At 44.2% G+C, this 26,024-nt stretch overlaps 1 protein-coding gene across 1 annotated transcript in view; it reads right to left on the bottom strand.

Moving 5' to 3' along the window:
• The window catches only part of SLC30A6 (solute carrier family 30 member 6), a 126,631-nt gene that overhangs the window by 32,684 nt on the left and 67,923 nt on the right, over positions 1 to 26,024 (bottom strand). The window contains exon 11 of the mRNA XM_077486483.1: positions 25,686 to 25,788. Within this exon, the coding sequence (XP_077342609.1) occupies positions 25,686 to 25,788 (103 nt within the window). The remainder of the gene's footprint in view (positions 1 to 25,685; positions 25,789 to 26,024) is intronic.

The following is a 26,024-nucleotide window of genomic DNA, read 5'->3' as shown; positions in this document are numbered from 1 at the left end:
TTTGTTGGAGAAATAATTGTAAATGGCCCTGTGAGCCCTCCCAGAGTATAATAACATCATCTATGTACCTTTCGTAAAAGGTTAACGCTTGATTCCTATTATTAAATATGGTGTCCTGATCCCATTTGGTGAGAACTATATTTGCCACTCTGGGTGCATAACGTGGCCCCATTGCAACCCCTTTTGTTTGTTTGAAAAAACTATTAAGGGCCCAAAAATTATTATTCACCATGACTAAATTGAGTCCTATCAAAAAATTTATTTGGGTCTTTTTGAGGTTGGAAAATATAGTGAGAGCCCATTTTATTGCATCATTTTATTCCATAAATATACATTTATCTTTTTAATACAAAGGCTCCTTTATTATTTAAAATAGATACCATGCAAGATGAAACCAAAACATTTTTTTAAACATCTATCTATATGCTTTAAATCTATGTATCTTTTTAGTGAGAAATCGTTACTTCTTTACTTTCTCATGTGAACCGACACAGTGGCTGATAAAGTGTTAATCCAATCTATTTCCCTCAAAGTGAGACACCCACTCACGTTCTATAACTCCTACAACTTTAGTGACCAATGAACGCTTCTTGATGATGTAGAATATACGAAATGTACGTCGAGGCAAGCTTTTGGTCACGTTCGCTTTCGGTTCCTTTGGTCTGTGTGCCGAGCGAGGTGGAACACACGTCCAGTTACGGGTGAAAGCCGCGAGGTGTCATTCGACCATCATTCGACCCCTAGATACACAGCCTCTGTGCCGGGCTAAGGCACTACATATGTAAGCAAGCTACTTGGCTGTTTAGTTTCCTAATTTTTTTTAAATAAACAGGATTACACTATTTCCGACTCCTCTATCATTCTTTCTGCATATATTCCACCCTTGATTCCCAGTGGGAGGATGTTACTTTATCCAGCATCTACTACTGTCAGCAGACAGGGTTCTGTACTTAAGCGCATCAGACCTACTTTTCAGTTAAGGTGGTCAACTTCAGTTGGTAAGCAGGCAATTTTCCTTGAGCACCTTGGGTGATCTAGTGAAGGGTACTTGCCGAGTATTTTTTTGAGAAGATTCATCATATTGCACAGCAACAAGTCACATTTAATAGGACTTTTTTATTTATGTTTCTTATGTTTTTATATATCTTTTGCTAATTTGTACACACACTTAAAGTTTAAGCTTTCAATTTTTATTGATTGAAATCAAATATTTTGTTAATGGTCACTATATTTCACTAGTGTTATCTTGGTATATGCCATAATTATTATGGTTTTTGTTATGATGGTTTTATTGAGCGCTCCCTTTTACCTATACTCCATTTGATCTAAAGCACTTTGTCGCTTTAGTAGGGATAGCAGCTGTTCTTTATATTCATATATATTTGGTAATTTTGAGTATTATACACAGTTTACAAGGCGCAAAGTTTATCATTTTCACCAGTATGTCTTTGGCTTGTGGCAGGAAACCGGAGTACCCAGAAGAAACCCACATGGGATCAACTGTGGGTATAGGATTGTATGATTTATTTTTATTTTTATTGATTTAACTAGATGGACTTGTGTCTAACTATGCAACATGGAAATGCAAGGTAGGTAGTGCTGTAGTTGGAAATTAAACTGAATCTGGTGCTTCCCGGCAGAAGTGCTAACCAATTAGCCACTGTGCTGCCCAAGATTAAATAACCATGTCCAGTTCAGAAGAAACAAGGGATTGATTTACTAAAGGCAAATAGAATAATGCCCTTAGCAAGTGCAGTAGCACTAATTTCCCTCAAAAATTAATGTGGTGAAGTTTTATTTTGTAAAAAATATCAGATGCAAGAAAAATAAAACAGCATTTTTGCTTGCACAATTGGATGATGGAAATCAGCACGGGCGGCACAAGGGTGTAGTGGTTACCATTCTCGCCTAGCAGTAAAAAGGGTTGCTGGTTTGAATCCCAACCACGACACTACCTGCCTGGAGTTTGCATGTTCTCCCTTTGCCTGCGTGGGTTACCTCCAGGTACTCCGGTTTCCTCCCACACTCCAAAGACATGCTGGTAGGTTAATTGGCTTCTGTCCCTCCTTGAGGGTAGGGACCAATGTGAGTGTGCAATGTACAGGGATAAGCACAAAAGAGACACTTGCTCAGGTTGTACTGGATGGACTGGTGTCTTTATTCAACCTTACTATGTAACTATCCACTAAGCTCTGGGGAAAACAAGTGCAGCTGCACTTGAAAAAGTGCAGTGTTTATTTGCCTGTAATAAATCAATCCCACTGTTTTTGGCAGGCACCATTACAAATATACCATTGACAGCCCTATATTATACACACACGCGTTACAATTTATGAGTTGCAATTTTTATTTCCTAGTTCATAAAATTGTAAAACAAACACAATGTTTGTAGTTGCTAATGAGACCAAGTCAATGCAATTGTAAACATGACAGATTTACATTCCTATATCCTTGCTCCATTCACACCCACAAATAATTACTACAAGTCTCTAAAAACAACAACACTACCTGTAGTATTGGGAAATACTCCCGTATCATATACATATAGGTGTCTCATAAGTAAGAGTATACCAAACTTTTCAAATGCTTGTTGCTAGCATGCTAAAGTTAAAAGAGAATCTAAAGCCTTGTACACACAATCAGATTTTCGGACGAATGGTCGTCTGTTTTTTTGTTACATGCTAGTCTCATGTCAAAAGTGAAGAGGTTACTCACTATACGAAAATTCTCGTATGACAGAATTCAACTTCAGAAGTTACGTAATGTGTTGAATAGTTTTGTATGTGTTCTTTTGTTTCTGAGTATGCATAGTCTGTACTAATTAAACAAAAAAAAAAATCGGACGTTGTGTTCACATCCGGCAGAAGTTTTATAGTCTGCACATCCAGCTTTTGTCGTACGAAAAATCGAAATTGGCTGTCAAAAGCACCATAGTAATGATCCGAAAATTGGTAGATCATTCAGCGGATAACATTTTACTTCCAATTTTTGTATTGTGTGTACGGGCCTTAAAGCTGTGACATGCTTGTATTTTGACTCCTTTCCTATCCCCACACAAAAATGTGGTCAAACCAAAGACAGTGGAATGCAAGAATGTGCTTTCAATCCAACCAGTATGCCAAGGCACATATTTTCTAAGGATGTCTTACAACAATCAAATCACAACTAATGTTCTGCAGGAATTTCCGCCCCCGTCAGGCTACCGTCTGTATAGCCACTAAAAATATTTTATTTGCTTAAAGCTGTATTCAACTCTGCCATACTAGTACTGTTATGACAGACTTTGTGGCACTGTTGCTGTGTTGGGTCAAAAAATAAAAATAAAATAATAATCTACACAAAGCTGTAAATACTCACCTTTGTGACAGCTAATCGCTACTCCAATGAAGAAACATTCTTTTGTGAAGTCTGCAGATAAACCAACACTTCCAAGTGTATCGATTTCCTGCACAGAGCTCAATGGTTCTAATTGATGACCTCCACGTCAATGAAGGACACATTAACGATGTCAAGGTCAGCCATACACTATACAACCTGTTTATCCACTTCAGCCCCGGACCAATAAACAGGCTAAGGACCAGAGGTCTTTTTACAATTTCGCACTGCACTGCTTTAACTGGTAATTGCGCGGTCATGTAATGTTGTACCCAAACGAAATTTGCATCCTTTTCTTCCCACAAATAGAGCTTTCTTTTGATGGTATTTGATTGCCTCTACGATTTTTATTTTTTGCGATATAAATGGAAAAAGACCGAAAATTTTGAGAAAAAATGATATTTTCTACTTTTTGTTATAAGAAAAATCGAATAAACTCAATTTTAGTCAAACATTTAGGGCAAAATTTATTCAGCCACATGTCTTTACTAAAAAAAATGTCAATAAGCGTATATTTATTGGTTTGCGCAAAAGTTATAGCGTCTACAAACTAGAGCACATTTTCTGGAATTTACACAGCTTTTAATTTACGACTGCCTATCTCATTTCTTGAGGTGCTAAAATGGCAGGGCAGTACAAACCCCCCCCCCCATTTTGGAAAGTAGACACCCCAAGGAAGTTGTGGAGAGGCATGTTGAGCCCATTGAATATTTTTTTTTTTTGTCCCAAGTGATTGAATAATGACACAAAAAAAAAAAAAAAAAGTTTACAAAAAAGTTGTCACTAAATGATATATTGCTCACACATGCCATAGTTGTATGTGGAATTGCACCCCAAAATATATTCTGCTGCTTCTCCCGAGTACGAGGATACCACATATGTGGGACTTTTTGGGAGTCTAGCTGCATACGGCACCCCGAAAACCAATCACTGCCTTCAGGGTTTCTAAGGGTGCAAATTTTTGATTTCACTCCTCACTACCTATCACAGTTTCGAAGGCCATAAAATGCCAAAATAACACAAAACCCCCCCAAATGACCCCATTTTGGAAAGTAGACACCCCAAGCTATTTTCTGAGAGGCATGTTGAGTCCATAAAATATTTCATATTTTGCCACAAGTTGCAGGAATTTAAAAAATATATATTTTTTTTTTTGCACAAAGTTGTCACTAAATGATATATTGCTCACACATGCTATGGGCATAAGTCAAATTACACCCCAAAATAAATTCTGCTGCTTCTCCCGAGTACAGGGATACCACATGTGGGGGACTTTTTGGGAGCCTAGCCATGTACGGGACCCCGAAAACCAAGCACTGCCTTCCGGATTTAAATATAAAATCCTACCAAAAAAACTGTTAGCGATCGCAGGGATCAGGTCTGACTCGGCGATCGCTGCAGTTATGTGTTTAGTGTTTTGTAAGTGACAGTGATCGATCGATAGTGCACTTGGGTGGGCTGGGCAGAGGGGCAAAACGCAGGTGCTAGCAGGTATCTGGGCTGATCCCGCTAACAATGCGTTTTTTTGGAACCCTAAACTGCTGGGGATACTAGTATAGATCTGATCAGATCAGATATTGATCTGTTCAGATTCTATACCACTACGGGAGGTTTATGCTTTGCTTGTGGGTGTTAGCGGTACTGGCACTAACCTAGCGCTGCCTGGGGCGACGCAGACCCTGACCCTAAAACCTAATTGATATCACCCGCCGGGTGATCAGGGGGTTAAACCTTTATTGGGTAATAAATGGTGGGTGCCCTGATGCTATAAAAAGCAAACTAACCAGAGTCACCCGTAACACTTATACGGTGATCACTGGCGAAAGGGTTAACTAGGGGCAATCAGGGGGTTCAAATTTTTATTAGGTAGTATATGGGGGTCCCTGGCGCTATATAAAAACCTGACGGGGAACCTAAATAACTAACTTGCTAACCAGCGTCACCAGTGACACTTATACTGTGATCGCTGGTGAAAGGGTTAACTAGGGGCAATCAGGGGGTTAAAACCATTATTGGGTAGTATATGGGGGTACCTAACGCTATAAAAACCTGGTGGTGAACCTAAAAAAATAACTAGCTACCTAACGACACTAGTGACACTAATGCAGCGATCAGAAAAACGATCGCTTAGTGACACTGGCAAAAGGGGGTGAAAGGGTTAACTAGGGGCAATCAGGGGGTTAAAACCATTATTGGGTAGTATATCGGGGTACCTAGCGCTATAAAAACCTGGCGGTGAACCTAAAAAAATAACTAGCTACCTAGCGGCACTAGTGATACTAATGCAGCGATCAGAAAAACGATCGCTTAGTGACACTGGCAAAAGGGGGTGAAAGGGTTAACTAGGGGCAATCAGGGGGTTAAAACCATTATTGGGTAGTATATTGGGGTACCTAGCGCTATAAAAACCTGGCGGTGAACCTAAAAAAAAAAAAACTAGTTACCTAGCGACACTAATGCAGCGATCAGAAAAATGATCGCTTAGTGACACTGTCAAAAGGGGGTGAAAGGGTTAACTAGGGGCAATCAGGGGGTTAAAACCATTATTGGGTAGTATATCGGGGTACCTAGCGCTATAAAAACCTGGCGGTGAACCTAAAAAAAAAAAAACTAGCTACCTAGCGACACTAATGCAGCGATCAGAAAAATGATCGCTTAGTGACACTGGCAAAAGGGGGTGAAAGGGTTAACTAGGGGCAATCAGGGGGTTAAAACCATTATTGGGGGGCGTGGTATGGACATGGCCGAGTGAAGAGGTGTTTGCTCTGAGCTCCCGGCCACCTTCCTCCTAACCTGGTACTTATCTACGGCTTTGCTTAGGATGCACTCGTTTAAAAAGCGGACAAGTCAGAGGCACAAAAACCGGACCACTCTTACCCCTACCACTCCCACAGTTGGGGAACTACAAAGACCTTTTGGCCGTTCGAGCCCGGGTGTCTCGGGATCCAAGATGGTGGCGCCGCGTGGTTCTCATCCCCCGGCCCTGACTCAGGAGGATTTGCCGGCTACTCCAGAGGGATCCCAAAACCCGCTCCCTCTCCCGAATTCACAGGCGGCACACAGGCAGGAGATGGCGGTTGTCCGTCAAGAGGTCAGCTCTCTAGACACTCGCCTTACGTCAGGGGAACAATCGGTGGCCGCTTTGGAACACAGGGTCTCCGCGCTGGAGAGCCGACACAGTGCTCACTCCATGGCAGCGGTGGACCTTCAGCTCCGCATGGAGGAAATTGAAGACCGGAGCCGCAGAAATAATTTGCGGCTCCGCGGCATCCCGGAGGCTACTGGTGCTACTGACCTTCTGGCCACAGTCACAGCGATTTTTCGGCGGATCGGGGGCGACCAACTGCCAGAACGCCTAGAAGTTGATCGGGTACATAGGACCCTGGGTCCAAAATCCTCTGATCTGGGTGCAGTGGATTTCGACGGTGCTGCGGTGAAGATACTTCCTGATGTCTCCAGACCGACCCTGCATCGCCGAGCACTCCTCAAGCCGCTCTTGGACCTGGCCAGACGCTGTAACGCTACATATCGCTGGGGCTTCCCCCTCTCTGTTACCTTTCACAGGAACCAGCGATCCTTCCTGCTACGATCTCCGGAGGCCCTTCCAGCTTTATTTGCTTTTCTGGCCACGGACCCCATCGAGGTTCCCGACTGGCTGGCCTACATCCCCCGCTCGCAGAGTCGCTCAGTCGTCCCGGGGGAGCGCACCACTGCCGCAAAGGAGGTCACGTGAGGGCCGCATAGGCCACTGTGTACTCCCGGTACTTCGGTGCTGTACACTACCGAAGGCTAGGCCTTCCTATTAGTTTACTCCCAGCCACTTCCGGAAGCTCCGGAGTGGTGGAAGTCCCCTCCCCCTTTACTCCCCCCTGACCTCCCCCCTTCTCCTTTCTTTTCTTCGCCCCCTTTCTCTCTTTCCTTGCCCTCCCGTCCCCTCCTTGTCTGTCTCTTACATCGCCTCCTTGCGGTTTCCTTTCTGTCCTCTCTTATCGTATTCTTGGGACATGGCGGTGGCCTCCGTCAAGGTGGTTTCCTTAAATGCTAAGGGTTTGAACACCCCGGAAAAAGAGACGTATGCTCCTCCATGACCTCAAGAAAAATGACGCGGACATAGCCTTTATTCAAGAGACCCACTTCAGATCAGATAAACTCCCCCTACTTCAAAACAGACACTACTCCAGGGTTTATTTTGGTCTCTAGTAAGCTACCTTGGCTGTGCCAAATGGTTACGAGCGACCCGGCGGGGCGTTTCCTTTTCTTGGTGGGACAGATAGGGGAGACGCAATTCACGCTGGCCACGCTTTATGCCCCTAACAACCACCAAGACACCTTCCTTCGACACACCCTTTCCAAATTGATGGAAATCAAAACAGGCCAGTTGATTCTAGGAGGTGATCTCAATGTGCCTCTGTTCCCAGCGTCCGACACGTCCTCTGGGTTGTCCTCTGCACCACAAAGTTGCAGGAAACGGGTAACGCAGACGCTACATGACACTCAACTAATAGACATCTGGCGACTTCAGCACCCCGGAGAGAGGGATTATACCTTTTACTCCTCTCCCCATAAAGTTTATTCCAGGATAGATCTCTTCTTGATCCCACACGATCAATTGCATTTAGTCAATTCCACCGCCCTGGGTCAGATCACGTGGTCCGACCATGCTCCCATTTCTTTAGTTTACACCCTTAGCGCCCACCCTTCGCCCAGGTCCCTATTTTGGCAGTTGAACGAAAGCCTTCTGCAAGTTCCTGAGGTCCTCGCAGATGTCTCCAAAGAACTTAACCTTTTTTTCCAGGAAAACGCCACCCAAGACGGCGACCCCGGGATTCTCTGGGAAGCGCATAAAACGGTCATTCGAGGGGTTTTAATCAAACATGGAGCTACTCTGAAAAAAAAAGAAAAAGAAATGCTCACTTAGCTCATTTACTCTCTCGGCTGGTCTCTGTGGAGTCTTCCCATAAACATTCCCCCACTCAACCTTTAGAAATAGAATTGACATCGCTTCGCGCACAAATAACGGAAGCCCTCCAATACAAGGCGAAAGCGGCGGTGCAATTCACACGTAGACTGTCATACGAAACGGGAGATAAATGCGGGAAGATGTTGGCCAAGTCGGTCAAAGCGATTAAATCAGCATCCTACATCCCCCAGGTGATAGATGCGCAGGGCCAACGGGCCTCCACCCCGCAGCAGATTGCCACGGCCTTCAGTGAATTTTACTCAGGTCTTTATAATCTACCTAGTTCTAATTGCACACAAGTACAAATAGACAGTTATATTGCAGACTCTCGACTCCCCTCGCTATCCCCAGAGGCCCAGGCCGTATTGGAAGCGCTGATCACTCTTGAGGAACTGCAGGCTGCTGTGGCTGCAATGAAGGCGGATAAAGCACCGGGCCCGGACGGCTTCACCGCCCAATATTATAAGACCCTATTGCCAATTCTGGGACCCCACCTGGTGTCTTTTAATGCTTTAAGTACGGGCACGGGCTTCCCCAGGGACACGTTAAGAGCCCACATATCGCTGATCCCTAAAGAGGGGAAAGATCCCCACCAATGCAGCAGTTACAGACCGATCTCCCTGTTAAATCTGGATTTGAAACTGTTTTCTAAAATTATTGCCTCTAGATTAGCACACCATCTACAATCCATCGTGCACCTGGACCAGGTGGGGTTCATACCAAACAGAGAAGCAAGAGACAACACTATCAAGGTCTTGAACTTGCTCCAGGTTGCCAACTCCCGTAAAATCCCGTGCCTTTTGGTCAATACTGATGCCGAGAAGGCATTTGACAGGGTTAACTGGCAATACATGTTCTCTGTTCTCAGACATATAGGCCTAGGTGAGAGAATGATGAAGTGGATCACCAGCATTTACTCGGTTCCCTCAGCTCAAGTTAAAGCCAATGGGGTCCTGTCGACCCCCTTTCCTATCAGGAATGGGACGAGACAGGGTTGCCCTCTATCCCCGCTACTTTTTGCTATCTCCCTGGAACCGTTTCTCTGTACCATTCGCAATAATCCGGACGTTTCGGGGCTTCAGATCGGTAATTCCCACTATAAAATCTCTGCATATGCAGATGACCTGTTATTCTCCCTAACGAACCCCCACGTATCTTTGCCGAATTTACTTCAGGAGTTTGGGAAGCTTTCTCATCTAAAAATCAACTTTACCAAATCGGAAGCCATGAGGTTGGCAGTCCCCACCCGAACCTTATCAGATCTCCAGGCCAGTTTTAGGCTTAAATGGACTACCACAGCCCTCGCGTATCTGGGCACGAAAATCCCTGCAGACATTTCCCGGACGTTCGATCTTAACTTCCCACCCCTATTGACCTCTACCCGTTTGCTCCTTGAATCATGGACTGGGGGTCTCCATTCCTGGTTCGGGAGGTGCAATCTTCTCAAAATAACCGTCTTACCCAAATTTATCTATCTCATCCAAGCATTACCCATACATATTCCTCCCTCCTTCTTTAAACAGGTACAGGCTCTCTTTACCAAATTTGTATGGGCTGCTAAGAAACCCAGACTGCGTTATTCCCAAATGACTCTTCCCAAACAGTGGGAAGGCTTGGCACTCCCCGACATTCGTCGCTATTATCTAGCATCTCATCTCGGACGGATTCTTGACTGGCGCAGAAATAGGACCTCCAAGCTCTGGATCTGTATAGAACAATCCCAAACCCGTATATCCCTGCCTGGAGCACTCTGGTGCTACAAAGACCTTCCGACTACATTGAAGACACACCCCTTGATAGGGGTGACGTTGACGCAGAGTCATCGGGCCATTGCTCAAACGTCCCTCCTGTCATCTGTATCCATTTTACTTCCCATTCTAGGTCACCCGAAGTTCGAACCGGGTCTCGACCAGACGAACTACATGTCTCTTAGAGACTCCGGTCATGATCATGCGGCCAAATTTCTGGCCGATGGACACTGGCCCTCTATTACAGACCTTTCGGCAGCTGCAGGGACATATCGACTCCCCTTCTGGAAAGCCCTACAGCTACACCATTTCCTTTATTCGTTACCACGACCGCGGGACTTTGAGCAACGTTTAACTCCTTTTGAGCTCTTAGGCTCCGGTACGGAACCATTGACCCACATTCTTTCGCAGACTTACACCTTGCTATCCACACCGCGGGAACCGCTCCGCCTAGCCTGTCTATCCAAATGGGAGCGAGACCTTCAATGCACTTTCTCAACCGCGCAAGCACAGCGCATTGTCACCTTGGCTCTTAAGTCCTCATCCTGCACCAAAATCCAGGAGACTAACTTTAAGGTCCTCAACCGTTGGTATTTAACCCCCTCTCGTCTGAGTAAATGCTTCCCTTCCTCCTCAGACCGGTGCTGGCGCTGCAATGAAGAGGAGGGTACTATATTCCATGTCTTTTGGACATGCTCTAGACTGAGGGGGTTTGGGATGAGGTACGCCGCATCACTCAGCAATTTACGACATATGAGGTTCCGAATGAGGCGGCCTACTTTTTACTACACCACTCCCCGACACCAGTCAAGCAATATAAGAGATCCCTGGTCTGCCATCTTCTCAATGCGGCCAAAGCGTGCATCCCTCTGTATTGGAAGCAAAACTCTCCCCCAACTGTGGCACATTGGTTGAGGAAGGTGGAGGACGTGCGGAGGCTGGAGGACGTGATTCTCACAGCACAACACAAAAAAGAAGTCTTTAAAAAGACCTGGGACATCTGGTGCATGTTTATATTTTCGGCCGAAGGTCAGCGTCTATTGTCGTCCTGATCCTTCTCCACCATCTCGAGTGAGAGGTGGGCTGGGGCCACCGTCGTGTCAATGCTAGTTCTTACCCTTTTAATCTTTTCTACGCCTGATCTCTGCCTTTCTCTCCCCCCCCCCCTTTTTTTTTTCTTTTCTCTTTCTCCCTTTCCTTTTCTGACCCCCCTATGTCTTTAGCTGTTGTTACCTTTTGGTCCCGAGCTCCCCTATTTAGTAGCTCGGGAGGTCCCCCCCCCCTTATTTACAGGGGGGAGGACGTAGGGGTCGACTTGTGCTCCGGTGCTTTCCAACTGAGCGTTGACAAGGGCTATTAATAAATATTCTCCTTCTTTCTTTTGGTTGCAAGTACAACGGAATACTATTTGTTATCTCCTGTCTCATGACCTGGTTTTTGTACTGCCTCTATTGTAATCCTTGCCCTGTGTATGTGTTTTATTATATGTACTGAGGAGCTTCGACCCCTCTGGAAATCAATAAAATTATATATTTGAAAAAAAACCATTATTGGGTAGTATATCGGGGTACCTAGTGATATAAAAACCTGGTGGTGAACCTAAAAAAATAACTAGCTACCTAGCGACACTAATGCAGCGATCAGAAAAATGATCGCTTAGTGACACTGGCAAAAGGGGGTGAAAGGGTTAACTCTAGGGGCAATCAGGGGGTTAAACCTTTATTTGGGGGTGGTAGGGGGCCACCCTGGACCTAACACTAACTGCCCTGACAGTTTTTACTGTTACAACTGACACTGAATGCAGTGATCAGTAAATAAATGATCACTGCAATCAGTGACACTGTGACTGGGGGGGGGAGGGGGGGGGGTTTGTGTGCCTACATGTCAGTGTAGTGTTGGTGCACACTTACTTTGTCTTCTCCTCGTAGTCCGGTCAAAAAGACTGCCCCGAGGAGAATGACATCACTTCCTCCCTGCCTGTGTATACAATACACAGTGGGAGGAAGCTTCTCATTCGCCAGGAGCAATCGAGAGGGAATGGCCAGAAACCAACGGCCATCCCCTCATCTCGGATCGCTCCTGAAGCGAACCGGACCGCCGTATCCAGCGGGAGGGGGTCCGATTGGACCACCCACCCGCTGGAAGGCAGGCACGTACATGTACGTGCTTGTGCCTGCCGGTGCCATTGTAATGACGTACATTGGCAATACGGCGGTCCTTAAGTGGTTATATACGCTCCTTTAGATCTATCATCAACTATGTAGTGCAAGGACCTGCCTAGTTTGATACAGATTGAATGGATTGTTTAGGCGTGTCCTCATATTACAGTTTTGGCTGAGCTAAAGATTATTGTATAGAGATTGTACAATCAGATTGTATCAGACTGCATGGAGTATGGCCAGTTTAAGGTCAGTGGAAAGTTTACATTCTTCTTTTCAAGGGGCACCTTTGTGCAGATTATTTTTTACCCAACAGGGTCGCTTTAAGCATTATATTCTTGTGTGTGAAACTCCCTGGGAAAAAAAATCCTAATTTTACAGTTGTTGCTATACGAAACATATTTTGTACAGATAATCAGGAGGTCAGAATAAAATTAGCTGTGAGTTTCATAGACCATGACAAGGAGGATCAACAATCTTCATTTTCTCCGGACGTGGACTTATATAGCTACTGTACCTCTGACTACTTTATTGGAGAATACAGAAAAATACAAGAAAACTTGACAGGGCATCTGCAACCATTAAACTGCTTTCATACTGCGGCGGCAGTTCTGTTAGTGGTAAAGTGCTGCTCTCTTTAGCGGCGCTTTAACACTGTTTAAGTGGCACTTTTTGTCCCCCGCTAGCGGCCAAATAAAGGGTTAAAACCGCCCATGTTGCAAGGCTTCCGTAGTGTTTTACAGGTCATTTCAATGGGCAGGAGCGGTGTAGAAGGGCTGTATACAGTGCTCCTACACCGCCCCAAAGATGTTGCTTGCAGGACTTTTTTTCCCTTCTCACAAGTGCATCGCTGCAGTGCGAATTATGTATAGCATTGCCAAATATGGGCTACAGCATACATTAAAATGCATAGTTGGTAAAAGGCCATACACACGAGCCAAATATCGAGCGACAGTCGGGCTGTGTGTTCGGCAGCCAGTCCGAAAGAAACCAAAAAAGGTCTGCTGATTGGCATCCGCTCAGCATGTGTGTACGCTCCATTGGACAAACTTTTTCTGTTTTCATCTGACTTTTGTTGGCTGTCAGAACGGACAAACTTTTTGACAACATAAGTCCGATGGAGCAAAGTCCGATCATGTGTACGCAAAAGCATTGGACTTTTGTACAAGGTACAAACACGCATGCTCAGAACCAATGCAAAAGATCAGACTACAATACAGAAGTTGACCAAAGGTGGGGCTGGAGTCATTGAACGTCCTCTTTTGAAGTGTCGTCAGTACGTTGTGACGTCACTACGTTCGTGTTTGTTGTCAAAGTCAGATCGTGTGTATGCAATACAAACTTGTGGACCACGCCCTTTGTACAAAAGTCCACGGAAAAGTTTGTACAAAGTCCTACCGTGTGTATGAGGTTTAAGAATTCCCAATTCTTGACAATTATCAATTGGGATGATGGTACTGTTATATGTATTACATATATTTTGTATTTGAGGCTATACTCAGTCTATGGCTACATCCCCCTGTCAGAACATGATAGCTCAGCAGGGAGATCACTGTACTACATCGGATAATTAGTACAGTGGCTTTTCCCGAGCTGCTCTTATTTTTTTTTCGGTCAGCCTGCTGTGTTGAACGAAATAAAAACTTAGTAGTGTGTAAGCTACGGGTACCAGGTAAGCACAAAATATGAGTGAGTATCTGGGAATGCATGAAATACTGGACTCATAGGAAGGTCTCAGAAGTATAGTGGTCCTAGCCTTAAGAGTAGGCAGGAGCACTAGTAAAAAAAAAACACTTACAAGCACAAGGGTGCTGGGAACATGAGGAGAAAAGAGTACTGGCTATATTACATCAGTAGGATGCTGGGCTTATAGGAACACAGGGGTAACAGTACGTTCAAGGAACAAGGAGATGTACAGAGGTCCTAGAGAATGCAGGTACACAAGATACAGTTGGGGTACATGAGGAGTCTAGGACATCTGTTGGAACTGATGGGGGAGAATCCAGGTGCTGCATTGTACAAAGGTGGAAGACACTAGGAAACGCTGGGGGACCTGGCACTAGAACACTAGCTGTTGGTCAGGCATTGCCTGAGGGAATGAGCCCAGTTTAAATAGAAAGGGAGAGGGCATGGCTGGGCTGGAACTGGGCGTGTAGTTGACTGGAACAACAGCAGGAGAAATACGAGTCTTGAAAAGGTCTTTTGGGATAGCAAGAACCTTGCATGTTAAAGCTATCTATGCAACTACATATGCCAGCATGCATTTTTTTTTTTATTGTTGCAGGGACTAACCCATATCTATGTCTGCTGTTATTACAGATAAGGAAGATGAGGAAGAAGCTTTACCATACACATATTTTCTTTATCCTGCCCCCAAGGGCACAATTGCATGCAACAATATGTCTAATCTAGCGTGGTCAACAGTAAGACCTCCTTCTCCCCCTTCCCACTGTCCGACAATGCTGCTTTGTAGGAGACAAAATGAATTTGCACTGATTGACAGCACTGGTCTCTGGTTGCATTCACTAGCGCTACCACGCCAAATGCAAAGGGACAAGAAGTGAGTGCAATTGCCTGGAGAAAACCCCCCCCCCCACCAAAACAAGGAAGAAACCCCCCTATTGGTTGGACTTTAAAAGGCACGTACGATAATCAATGTAAAAAAGTTTTTATTGTTGTACTGCGGATATGTGAGTATAATAACGTTCCGATGTTCCTCCATTCCCCATCTGTTGCTTGTATATTCTAATTTACTGTCATTTTATACTCCCTGCTAGAAATCACATCTCACGTCATATACCTACCCCTGATGAAGGAGACCAGAATATCTCCAAAACGCATAGGGTTTTAAGTACCTTGATCCATCGTACTCTGGTGATACGTGTATCCATTATTTATATCACATAATGGACATTGTTGCATGTGTTTTAATTGCTTTGTGATACATACCCCCTTTTCTTGTGCCGTTATACTTTTTACAGATTGTTACAATAAAAACCTTTTTACTTTGATTATCGTACGTGCCTTTAAAGTCCAACCAATAGGGGGGTTTCTTTGTTGTTTTTTCGTTTATATAGGATGTGGCACAACATATTTGCATAGCAATGCCGAGCTAGGTCTTTGTTTTTGGAGAAAAAAAAAACACAGGCATGCTACAATAGCAAAGCACTCGCCCCCATTTCCCATTGAGGTACATATGCAGAAGAATGTCAGCAACATATGATGCGCTTGAGCTTTGCCTGAGCTCAGCAATATGACTACAAATTGGGTTTCAGACTAGGGAGGAGCTGATCAGAGGGAATGAATAAAAGAAGAAATGTTCTGCACTATCATTCATTGTTTGCATAGAGAAGCAAAAATAGGTATTTCTAAATGAATCAATAGACCAGCATTACATTTTTTAAGTGCTCATGGGACTTTTTCTTTAAGACCCCTTTCACACGATAAGCCCGCTCCAATCTGCCTGTCCATTTTTCAGGTGGATCCGAGCGGGCCACCTACTGGACTACTTTGGCCAGGATGTCAGCAGAGATGTTGATACGTTCAGACATCCGTCTGGCGGATCGGATGAGATCTGATGAAAACAGACATGCTGTCCGCTTTCGTCCAATCTCCCCATAGGAATCACTGGGGCTCTGAGAGGTCCCACCCTGCTCAGTGAGCAGAAACAGACCTGTCATCCGCCGGCTCAGCGGAGCGATCTCCTGCTGAGCTGGCGGACTCCGCTAAGCGGATCCACCCCATGTGAAAGGGGCCTCAAAAAAAAATAAAAAAAGTAAAAAAAAATGGTTATCACTAAACTGTCTCTCAGTTCTTATGAATTACAAAAAAAAAAAAAAAAAAGATGTTTATAATGGGGTTTTTTTCTATCTATACACAAATGTTTTGCTTTTCGTTTCAATTTACACTGAATGAGCTGTTTTACAAGGTGAGGGTTTACATATAGAGTAGGGAAAATAATTTTTTGAAAGTTTTCCCACATTGGGGCTGCTTCTCTGCTAAAGGTACAGACCAACTTTGCTGCATTGAGGGGCTAATGGATGGGGCCATATATTGTAAAATCTTGGCTGAAAACCTTCTTCCCTCATCCAGAACACTGAAGATGAGTCATGGATGGGTCTCTCAGCATGACAATGACCCAAAACATACCAATAAGGCAACAAAGTAGTGTTTAAAAAAAAAACAACATTAAGGTCATGGAGTGGCCTAGCCAGGCTCCAGACTTTAATCATATAGAAAACGTATGGGAGGGAGCAGAAACCTTGAGTTGTCAAGCAACAGCCAATAAACCTTAAGGTTTTAGAGAAGATCTGTAAAGAAGAGTGGACCAAAATCCCTCGAGATGTGTGCAAACCTGGTCACCAACTACAAAAAAACATCTTACCTCTGTGCGTGCCAACATGGTTTTCTCTACCAAGTAGTAAGTCATGTTTTGCTTGGGGATCAAATACTTATTTTACTCACTGAACTGCAACTACATTTATAACATTTGTATCATGTGTTTTTTCTGGATTTCTGGTTGATATTCTGTCTTTAGAATTCAAAATACACTTATGATAAAAAATATAGACCCTTAATTTCTTTGTAAGTGTGCAAACTTACAAAATCTACAGGGGATCAAATAATTATTTTCCCCACTGTAGTTTAAACAGGTGTATTTTACTCTGTACAGCTATACAACCTAATGTATGGTCGTGTAGAAGAGCACTAATAAAAAGTCCCTGCCTTTTCTATGACAGAATGGACCACATATGCATCCCCACAATAAACATTAAAAAACAGTATTTTATAAAAATAATTTTGCTCTCAACACTGCGCTCTAACACATTTCAGCTCAGTATTCAAGTAACTTTGAATGAACTTAATATGTATCAAAAGGGACTGGTGTAATAATGTTTTTATTTTCCACCACTGAAGCATGGTAGCTTTTTAGGTAAAAAAAAAAAAAAAAAAAAGACCTTCAAATGTTAGTAGATGGCAGGGATTGAACCGGTTATAGGGCACTATTCATTTTGTCCATTCAACAAGCTTACAGTGCCTTGCAAAAGTATTCACCCCCTTGGCATTTTTCATGTTTTGTTGCCTCACAACCTGGAATTAACATGGATTGTTTGAGAATTTGCATAATTTAATTTACAGAACATGCCCACAACTTTGATTTTTAATTGTGAAACAAACAACAAACAGGAAAAAAAAAACTGAAAAAGTCAATGTACATAACTATTCACCCCCCCTAAAGTCAATACTTTGTAGAGCCACCTTTTGCAGCTATCATAGCTCCAATTTGCTTTGGATAAGGCTCTATGAGCTTGCCATATCTTACCACTGGGATTTTTGAAGCTGGATGGTTTGTGTTTGTGAACAGCAATCTTTAAGTCTGAAAGTGAAAAAAGCCTTCGCGCTACTATTTCAAGCTGAAAAAATGTATATGAAAGAAAAAAAAAAAAAAAAAGGGGGCAATATTCCTCTTATAGAACGGTGCGTAAATATGTGAATAAGCAAAAAATGCACTTAACCAATATTTTCAAACAGATATTATACGTGTAAATATGCAATAAAATGCTAGTGCATTGCAGCTGGACCTGATGATATTACACACAATACCAAAATAACAATTATAAATATAAAATGGTAAAATGGATCCCCTGAAGAAGTCACGTGATTGACGTAACGCGTAGGCAGTGGTCGTGACGCGATACCGGAAGTGAAGTAAGACTGGCGGAAGACGCCAGTACACCATTTTTCTTTATGCGCCGTCTCATTCTTTTAAAATGTGAGAGTCTGATTTTTATCTGTAATTGATTGAACTTTGTTTTTAAATAAATACTACACTATTAGAGCCCTTCTTCTCTCCCTATGTTTCTCCTTTGAGCGGCACCTATCAGCAGAAATCGCCACCGCAGACATTATCTACCAATACAGGGATGATTGGCCCTCTGGTGGCCTAGCATGGATATACATGTCATTCCAGTCAGCTATTATTGAAGATCCTCTGGTGGCTAAGAACAAAACGGAAGCTGTTTGGTATACTTGATGTGCCTGTTTTTAAAAGTTCTGAGGTGAGAGTTCTGGGAGCAGAGTTTCCCGTGCTTATAGGAGTACCTTTGCCTGTCGTTTTCTTTGCACCATTTTCTGAACACATCTGACGCCATTGAACCAATATTTTGGGATCTTTATGGACTGTTTTTTGTGCCTGTTTTCTATTTATTTCTATTAATTTTTTTTAAGCACGTAGCACTTTTCATTAACATTTGGGTTGCGCAGGACCATTTTATATTTATAATCTTTAAGTCTGGCCACAGATTTTCTATTGGATTGAGGTCTGGGCTTTGACTAGGCCCCTCCAACACATTTACATGTTTCCCCTTAAACCACTCAACTGTTGCTTTAGTAGTGTGTTTGGGGTCATTGTCCTGCTGGAAGGTGAACCTCCGTCCTAGCCTCAAATCACACAGAGTTGTACAAGTTTTGCTCAAGAATATCCCTGTATTTAGCATCATCTATCTTTCCCTCAACTCTGACCATTTTCCCAGTCCTGACTGCTGAAAAACATCCCCACAGCATGATGCTGCAACCACTATGTTTCACTGTGGTGATTGTGTTCTTTGGGTGATGTGATGTGTTGGGTTTGCGTCAAACAGAGTTTTTTCTGATGGCCAAAAAGTTAAATTTTAGTCTCATCAGACCAGAGCACCTCCCTCCATATATTTTGGGAGTTTCCCACATGCCTTTTTGCAAACCTAAAAGGTGCCATTTTGTTTTTTGCTGAAAGTAATGGCGCTCTTCTGGCCACTCTGCCACAAAGCCCAACACTATGGAGCCTACGGCGTATTGTCGTCCTATGTATAGATACTCCAGTCTCTGCCGTGGAACTCTGCAGCTCCTCCAGGGTTACCTTAGGTCTCTGTGCCAACTCTCAGATTAATTCCCTCCTTGCCCAGTCCGTGAGTTTTGATGCGCGGCTGTCTCTTGGCAGGTTTGCTGTTGTGACATGTTCTATTTGGTTATGATAGATTTGATGGTGCTCCTAGGGATCATCAAAGATTTGGATATTTTTTTATAACCTAACCCTGACTTGTACTTAACAACATTGTCCCTTACTTGTTTGGAGAGTACCTTGGTCCTCTTGGCAGTTTTTGTTCGTGGTGCCTCTTGCTTAGGTGTTGCAGCCTCTGGGGCCTTTCAAAAAAGTGTATATATGTAATGACAGATCATGTGACACTTAGATTGCAAACAGGTGGAAATTATTTCACTAATTATGTGACTTCTGATGGTAATTGGTTGCACCACAGCTTTTGATGGGCTATATAAACAAAGGGGGTGAATACATACACACGACAATTATCAGTTTCATTTTTTGTTTCTGAAAAATAGTTTTATGAATATATTTTTCTACTTTTACTTCACCAATTTAGAGTATTGTGTTCTGACCCATCACATATAATTCCAATAAAAAAAAACATTGGACAAAAGGCTGTAATGTAACAAAATTTGTAAAAATGCCAAGGGGGTGAATACTTTTGCAAGGTACTGTATAGAGCCTGGAATTTTAATGGGCATCCTTTTTTGCTATATCTCAGTTTCTTCAGGGTCAACATGGAATGTATCTCTCCAAGCCATTCTCCTACAGTAGGAGACAGAGCTACAAATTTTCTGGCTTTCAGTTTTTTTTTGCATTTAACAGCACTGTGTTAAAAGCATCACCAGTATGCACATAATATGCTTGTGTTGTAATGACACAAAAACTGCATTCAAGGTTACAATTACACCATTCCAATAAGATGATGGAGTATATCTCCTGGATCCCTGCCATATTTGTTACAGTTAGCAGAGACATACATGGTTTGAAGCTTGGCCAGTTCAGCAGGAACCAGCTAAACTTGAACCGTTAATGGGTAGGCTGAATGTACCAACCAGCCTGCCAGATTCTCTTGCAATCAACTTATCCTTTGAAATGTCTCCAAGTCTCTCATCCTACCAGCTTTTAATTTGTTGAGGGAAATACTCAAAGTGTTTAGTTATAAAATGGTTGTGAAGGTGCTAAATCAGAATGGGCACACGGACTGATAACAGTGCAGTCCCCCCCTTTTACATCCCAGCCCCCCCCCCCCCCCCCGGTCCTACCAGTCACTGGAGCCAAAAAGGTTGCTTTAAGGTGAACACAATTGCAAATCCATTATGTATAAATAAAAAATTCAATGAGTAACTAATAATATACGTATACAGTGACAAATAGACATAAAAAACACAAAGAAGTGACTGAAAAATATCCAACACAAATAACTCATAAAAACATAGATGCTGACGTGTATCAAATAGGGACTAAAACATGTTCATTAAAAAGCTGATGAAAAACTCAGTGCTCTACTCCAATATGATCCCAACAGTGATTCACCACCAATACACACTATTGCTCCTTACCAGAGGGTTAGAGCCCCAATACCAGAAGGTCTAACAATGCGCATGAGGATAACCGTGAATCCCTTAGTATAAATCACCATGTAAGGTCTCTCCATCCAATTAAACAACATTCCAAGAATAACAGAAATACTCCATAATGTAGTATTTTTCAAGTATTCAATTTATTATAGAGAAAAATAAGCAGAGCAGGTGTGCATGATGACATTACCATCAAGCTCCACTTGACGTGTTTTGTCATATGAGAAGTCCTCCAGGGGCTGGGGAATTCCTTACATACAGTTTCAACATGGAGTACTGCAAAAGCAAACTCTGAAGTCTTTTTGACATTTAAGAATTTAGACTTGTGCTTTTGGGTCTCTTGTGAGAAATCAGGGAAAAGCATACCTCTTGAGCCATTGAAAGAGATATGCTTAACCTCTTCCCCACCACCTCACGCAGATATACTGCAGCAGAAGGGCACATACAGGCAGATTAACGTACCTGTATGTTGACCTTTAAGAGCTCCGTGAGCGCGGGTCCCATGGACTCGATGTCCGCGGGCGATCGCTTTACGTGGAGGAAGAATGGGGAAATGCCAATGTAAACATGCATTTCCCCGTTCTGCCTAATGACACTGATCACAGCTCCTTGTGATTGGGAGCATTGATCAGCATCATGTCACACACAGCGCCTCCCACAGTTAGAATCACTCCCTAGGACACACTTAACCCCTACAGCGCCACCTAGTGGTTAACCCCTTCATTACCACAGTAATCAATGCATTTTTAATTGCACTGATCGCTGCATTAATGTGAATGGTCCCAAAATCGTGCCAAAAGTGTCCGATGTGTCCGCCATAATGACGCAGTCCCGATAAAAAACGCTGATCGCCACCATTACTAGTATAAAAAAAATGCCATAAAACTATCCCCTATTTTTTAGACGCTATAACTTTTGCGCCAACCAATCAATAAATGCTTATTGCAATTTTTTTTTTACCAAAAATATGTAGAAGAATACGTATCGCCCTAAACTGAGGGAAAAAAAATGGATATTTTATACTTACCATAAAAAAATCCCTTTCTCTTTCGTTCATTGGTGGACACACCACCATAATCTTGACCTTAGGGTTATATCGCCACCTTTAGGAGGGACAAGGCAGAACATATAAAAAACAAGCACAGTACCTCCCAGGGGGCTGTCCTACCGGCAATAAACCCCCACTCTGCTCCCAGCAGCTCAGTTCGTCAAAAAGAAGTACAAACATAAATAGGAGGGGTGGGTGCTGTGTCCGTCAATGAACTTCAGAAAAAGCGATTTTATGGCAAGTATAAAAAAAATTAAATTTTCTCTTTCGTTCATTGACGAACACAGCACCATAATCTTGACCTTAGTGACGTCCCCAAGCAGTGACAAAAAATGAGGGGTGGGAACACAGCAAGAAGTTAAACTCCACCCACAACAACAAAAAATAACTACTCATCAGAGGAGCCACAACCTCAGACGGTCGCCTGCAAAACCTTGCGGCCGAAGCATGCATCCGAAGATGCGCCCACATCAACTGTCAAGGAACATCCGCCACCAGTCATACTATGTAGACGTACAAAGGCCATCGAGGCCAATCTGGGGAAATCGGGATCACCGGAATCCCCTCGACCTCCACTCTGCGCAGCGGACGAGGGAGGACCCTGAGAGGGGGAAAGACATAAATGAGTCGATAATGCCCCCATGGAGCCACCAACGTGTCTGACGCATCCGCCCAGGAATCTTTTGACCTGGCCACAAACCTCTGTACCTTCCGATTGAGCCGAGAGGCTAAGAGATCCACATCTAGCATGCCCCACCTTAGGCAAATGAGCCAAAAACACTTCCGAATGCAGTGAATAGTCCCCCTGGTCCAGCAACTGACGACTGAGGTAGTCCGCCTGCCAGTTTTCTATGCCCGGAATGTACACGGCTGATAAAGCCGGCACATGCCTCTCTGCCCACTGCAGGATGTGGGAGACCCCCAGCGCCGCTGATGAGCTCCTTGTCCCTCCCTGATGACTGACATAAGCCACCGCCGTGGCGTTGTCTGACTGAATCCTGACCGGACGACCCTGCAGCCTGCGACCACGTGGAGAGGCACAGCCTGATCGCCTGCAGTTCCAGAACATTGATCGACAGACAGGGTTTCCTCCTGCGTTCAGCGACCCTGGGTTGACTGGATGCCCAACCCCCCCCCCCCCCCCCCCAGCCAGTCAGGCTGGCGTCCGTCGTGATCACTGTCCAATGGAGAGGAAGGAACGATTTTCCGGAATGAAGAGCCAGGGGCCTCAGCCACGAGAGAAGCAAAGCCCTGGCTAGACGGCTTACCCGGATTGGACAATATTTGTCCCATTTGGACAGGATCTCTTTCTGCAAGACTCAAGTGTAGAATTGAGCATACGGTACTGCCTCGAAAGTGGCTACCCTGAGGCCCAAAATTTGCATGCAAAAATGCAGCGATTGGCAGCAACACCGACTTCTGAAGATTCAACACCCAGCCAAACTCCTGAAGAGTCTGCATGGTGATCGCCACATCCTCCCTCAGTTCTGAGGCCAAGGCTGCTCTCAGGAGGAGATCGTCCAGGTACCCCATGATCGCGATTCCTAGTTGTCTTAATGCCAGAATCGGAGCCAGCACCTTGGTGAAGACCCTTGGTGCCGTCGCTAAGCCAAAGGGAAGAGCTACAATTTGGTAGTGAGCTTCCCCGACCGCAAATTGCAGGAACCTCTGGTGCCTGACACATATGTTGACATGCAAATATGCGTCTTCGATTTCCAAGGACACCAGGAAATCCCTTTGATGAAGTGCAGCAACCATGGAACAAACTGATTCCATCCTGAACCTCCGAACCTTTACAAAACAATTGAGGGCTTTGAGATCCAAGACCGGACGGACCCCTTCCTTCTCCGGGACTCCACAGGCCATGCCCGACTCACTCTCGCCTGTCGCTACCCGGAACCTAAGGCAAGAGACAAAAAATGCCTACTCTTTTAGCTGCCACAGTCTGAGGGGCCCATTGCAAAATTCACCACCCTGACCAAGGCGTTGTGCTGTGCCGTTCTCCTCTCTCTGCAGCATCCAAACCACGAGGTGTTCTGTGTGAGTTTTGTGCTGTTCCTGGCTTAAACAGCCACCCAGCACTAGAGAACTAACAGAAAACGTCCCCCGTGACCATAAGAAAATGTCCGCCTCGGACAAAAGTGCCTAAAAGCGCAGGGAAAATGGCCGCCGTGCTCCAAGAAAATGGCCGTGGCTCCACGGCGACTATTCCCCCTGCATGGTGGTCAAATAAGGGGAAAAAGATGGCCCCCTGCCAGGCACGCGGAGACCAACCAGAGGATCCCCGGGCCAGGTAATTGCCACACACCCCCTAAACCCAGCCACGCAGCACCCCTCGGAAGGGGAGGAGGGAAAGAGGCAGGGAGAGAGAAACCCCCCTGATCGACCCCCCCAGGGAGTGCCCAGCTGCTCCAACCTGCCTAAACAAGTGGAGCCATACTTGCCCATCCTGCAGGGACTGCTGGACGCACTCCAAGGACTGACCCATCTCCCACATAGTACGGAGTGGCTGTCAGCCATGGCAACACTGTGACTCTGACAGCAGTAGTCTGATCATATGTGTACCCTGGAGCATAAAGCTCGTCGGCCACCCCGGACCAGAATGGGGCCTGTTGGGGCTGACCAAGCGTGGGGCTAAGGTCTGCGCACGCTTGATGGCCAAGCTAGGGAGACTACCAGGATCTAGATTATCCAGCCTGTCACCCAGCCCGGTTTTTGATTGCAGATCACAGGAAGAAAAAAGCAAAAATTTTCAAAGAATCACTGGTCCCCACAGGGAGCCAGGTCCTTTTCCTAGACTAGACTGAGCTGCTGGGAGCAGAGTGAGGGTTTCTGCCAGTAGGACCACACCTGGGTGGTACTGTGCTTGTTTTTTCTATGTTCTGCCTAGTCCTCTCCTAAAGGTGGCGATATAACCCTAAGGTCAAGATTATGGTGCTGTGTCCGTCAATGAATGAAAAATATTCTGGTCTTTGGCCCGCCAAATGGTCCGCGGCTTAAGTGGTTAAGATCTTGAGCAGTATGATTTTTAACTATATAAACAGAAATATCAGGATAGGATCCGAAGAACTGCCAGTAAGAGGGGTTTAAAAAGAGCTGCAATATTTCTCTGCCCATAGTGTCCAAGAGCTATTTTCATAAAACCAGTTGCATTTGCAGGTTTTAGGAGGGAGAAAAGCTGCATTAGAATAATTTTTACTGCAGGAATGGCATCCTCAATATCACCGACTCTACTTTCAACAGCAGTGGTGCACTCCCTGATCTTCTGTAAGTAATCAGAATAACATACTTGTACTACTTCTGTAACTCACGGTAAAAGAAAAGAAATACCAAACCTCATTGCACATACTTGTGATGACAGACTAACTAGGGATCTACTGCAGAGCTGAACAGCAAAGTACACATCTTTTAAGGCGGGTTCTACATATCACTCTAGGCAGCAGGGGTACAGATCGCGTTGGGCAGTAGCAGGTCTTTAATGGAGTCTCTAGGATCTATCACAGCTGTTGGCCCCTCAGCAGGTAGATATACTTCAGCTCCATCAGTATGCCTGGCAGAAGGGACAGAAACAGAGCAAAAGCCAGGTGTATGAGGCTCAGTATACTGGTTGAAGCCATTTAATTGCACTACCGCTTCATTTACCCTGTCCCTGTTTGCTGCCATGCTGTGTCCAGCCACAATCTTGCGAGCCACACCCTCAGCCTGCTTGTATTTCTCTGGCATCCTACCATTGATATGGAAATGCTATAATATGCTTTCTAAACTTGTAGGATGTGCACTATTATTCTTAAACTCTGAAGTAAAGTTGGTGTACTGTGTAAGGGTCAAAATATTAACTCCAGACAGGAGTTTTGGTGTGGGAAAGGGCAATGCAAGAGTATCAGTAACAATTTGTTTAGCTAATTTTAGTTTCAACGGTTTCTGGACTTGATACCAATATAACCCAAATTACTTACCTGGAGTAGAACTTTACCACTGTAAACACTCATTGGATACATTGTACCAAATGTCATCACAGCAATGGCAACAGCTGATGCAGTATCCATGGCAAAATAATTGCTGCAGATACAAAAAGAGACAATTATACTACCTTGCAAAGGCTCACACAAGTATAGAAAATTATTAGTAGATCATATATCCATCTTAGCAAGAATTGCACCACAGCACATGGGAATTATTTTTAGTTTAGACTTTTATTTCTACACAGGCTTATTGTTTTCTGTTCTACATAAGGGCACTAAGCATGCAATCTATGGCGGAGATTTACTAAAAACTGGAGCGCACAAGATCTGGTA

This window comes from Lithobates pipiens, unplaced genomic scaffold, assembly GCF_037356315.1.
Source record: "Lithobates pipiens isolate NorthernLeopardFrog02 unplaced genomic scaffold, aLitPip1_a1.2 Scaffold_18, whole genome shotgun sequence".
NCBI classification, from domain to species: domain Eukaryota; kingdom Metazoa; phylum Chordata; class Amphibia; order Anura; family Ranidae; genus Lithobates; species Lithobates pipiens.
The sequence above is the reverse complement of the archived record's forward strand: the minus strand, read 5'-3'. Positions and strand labels throughout refer to the sequence as shown.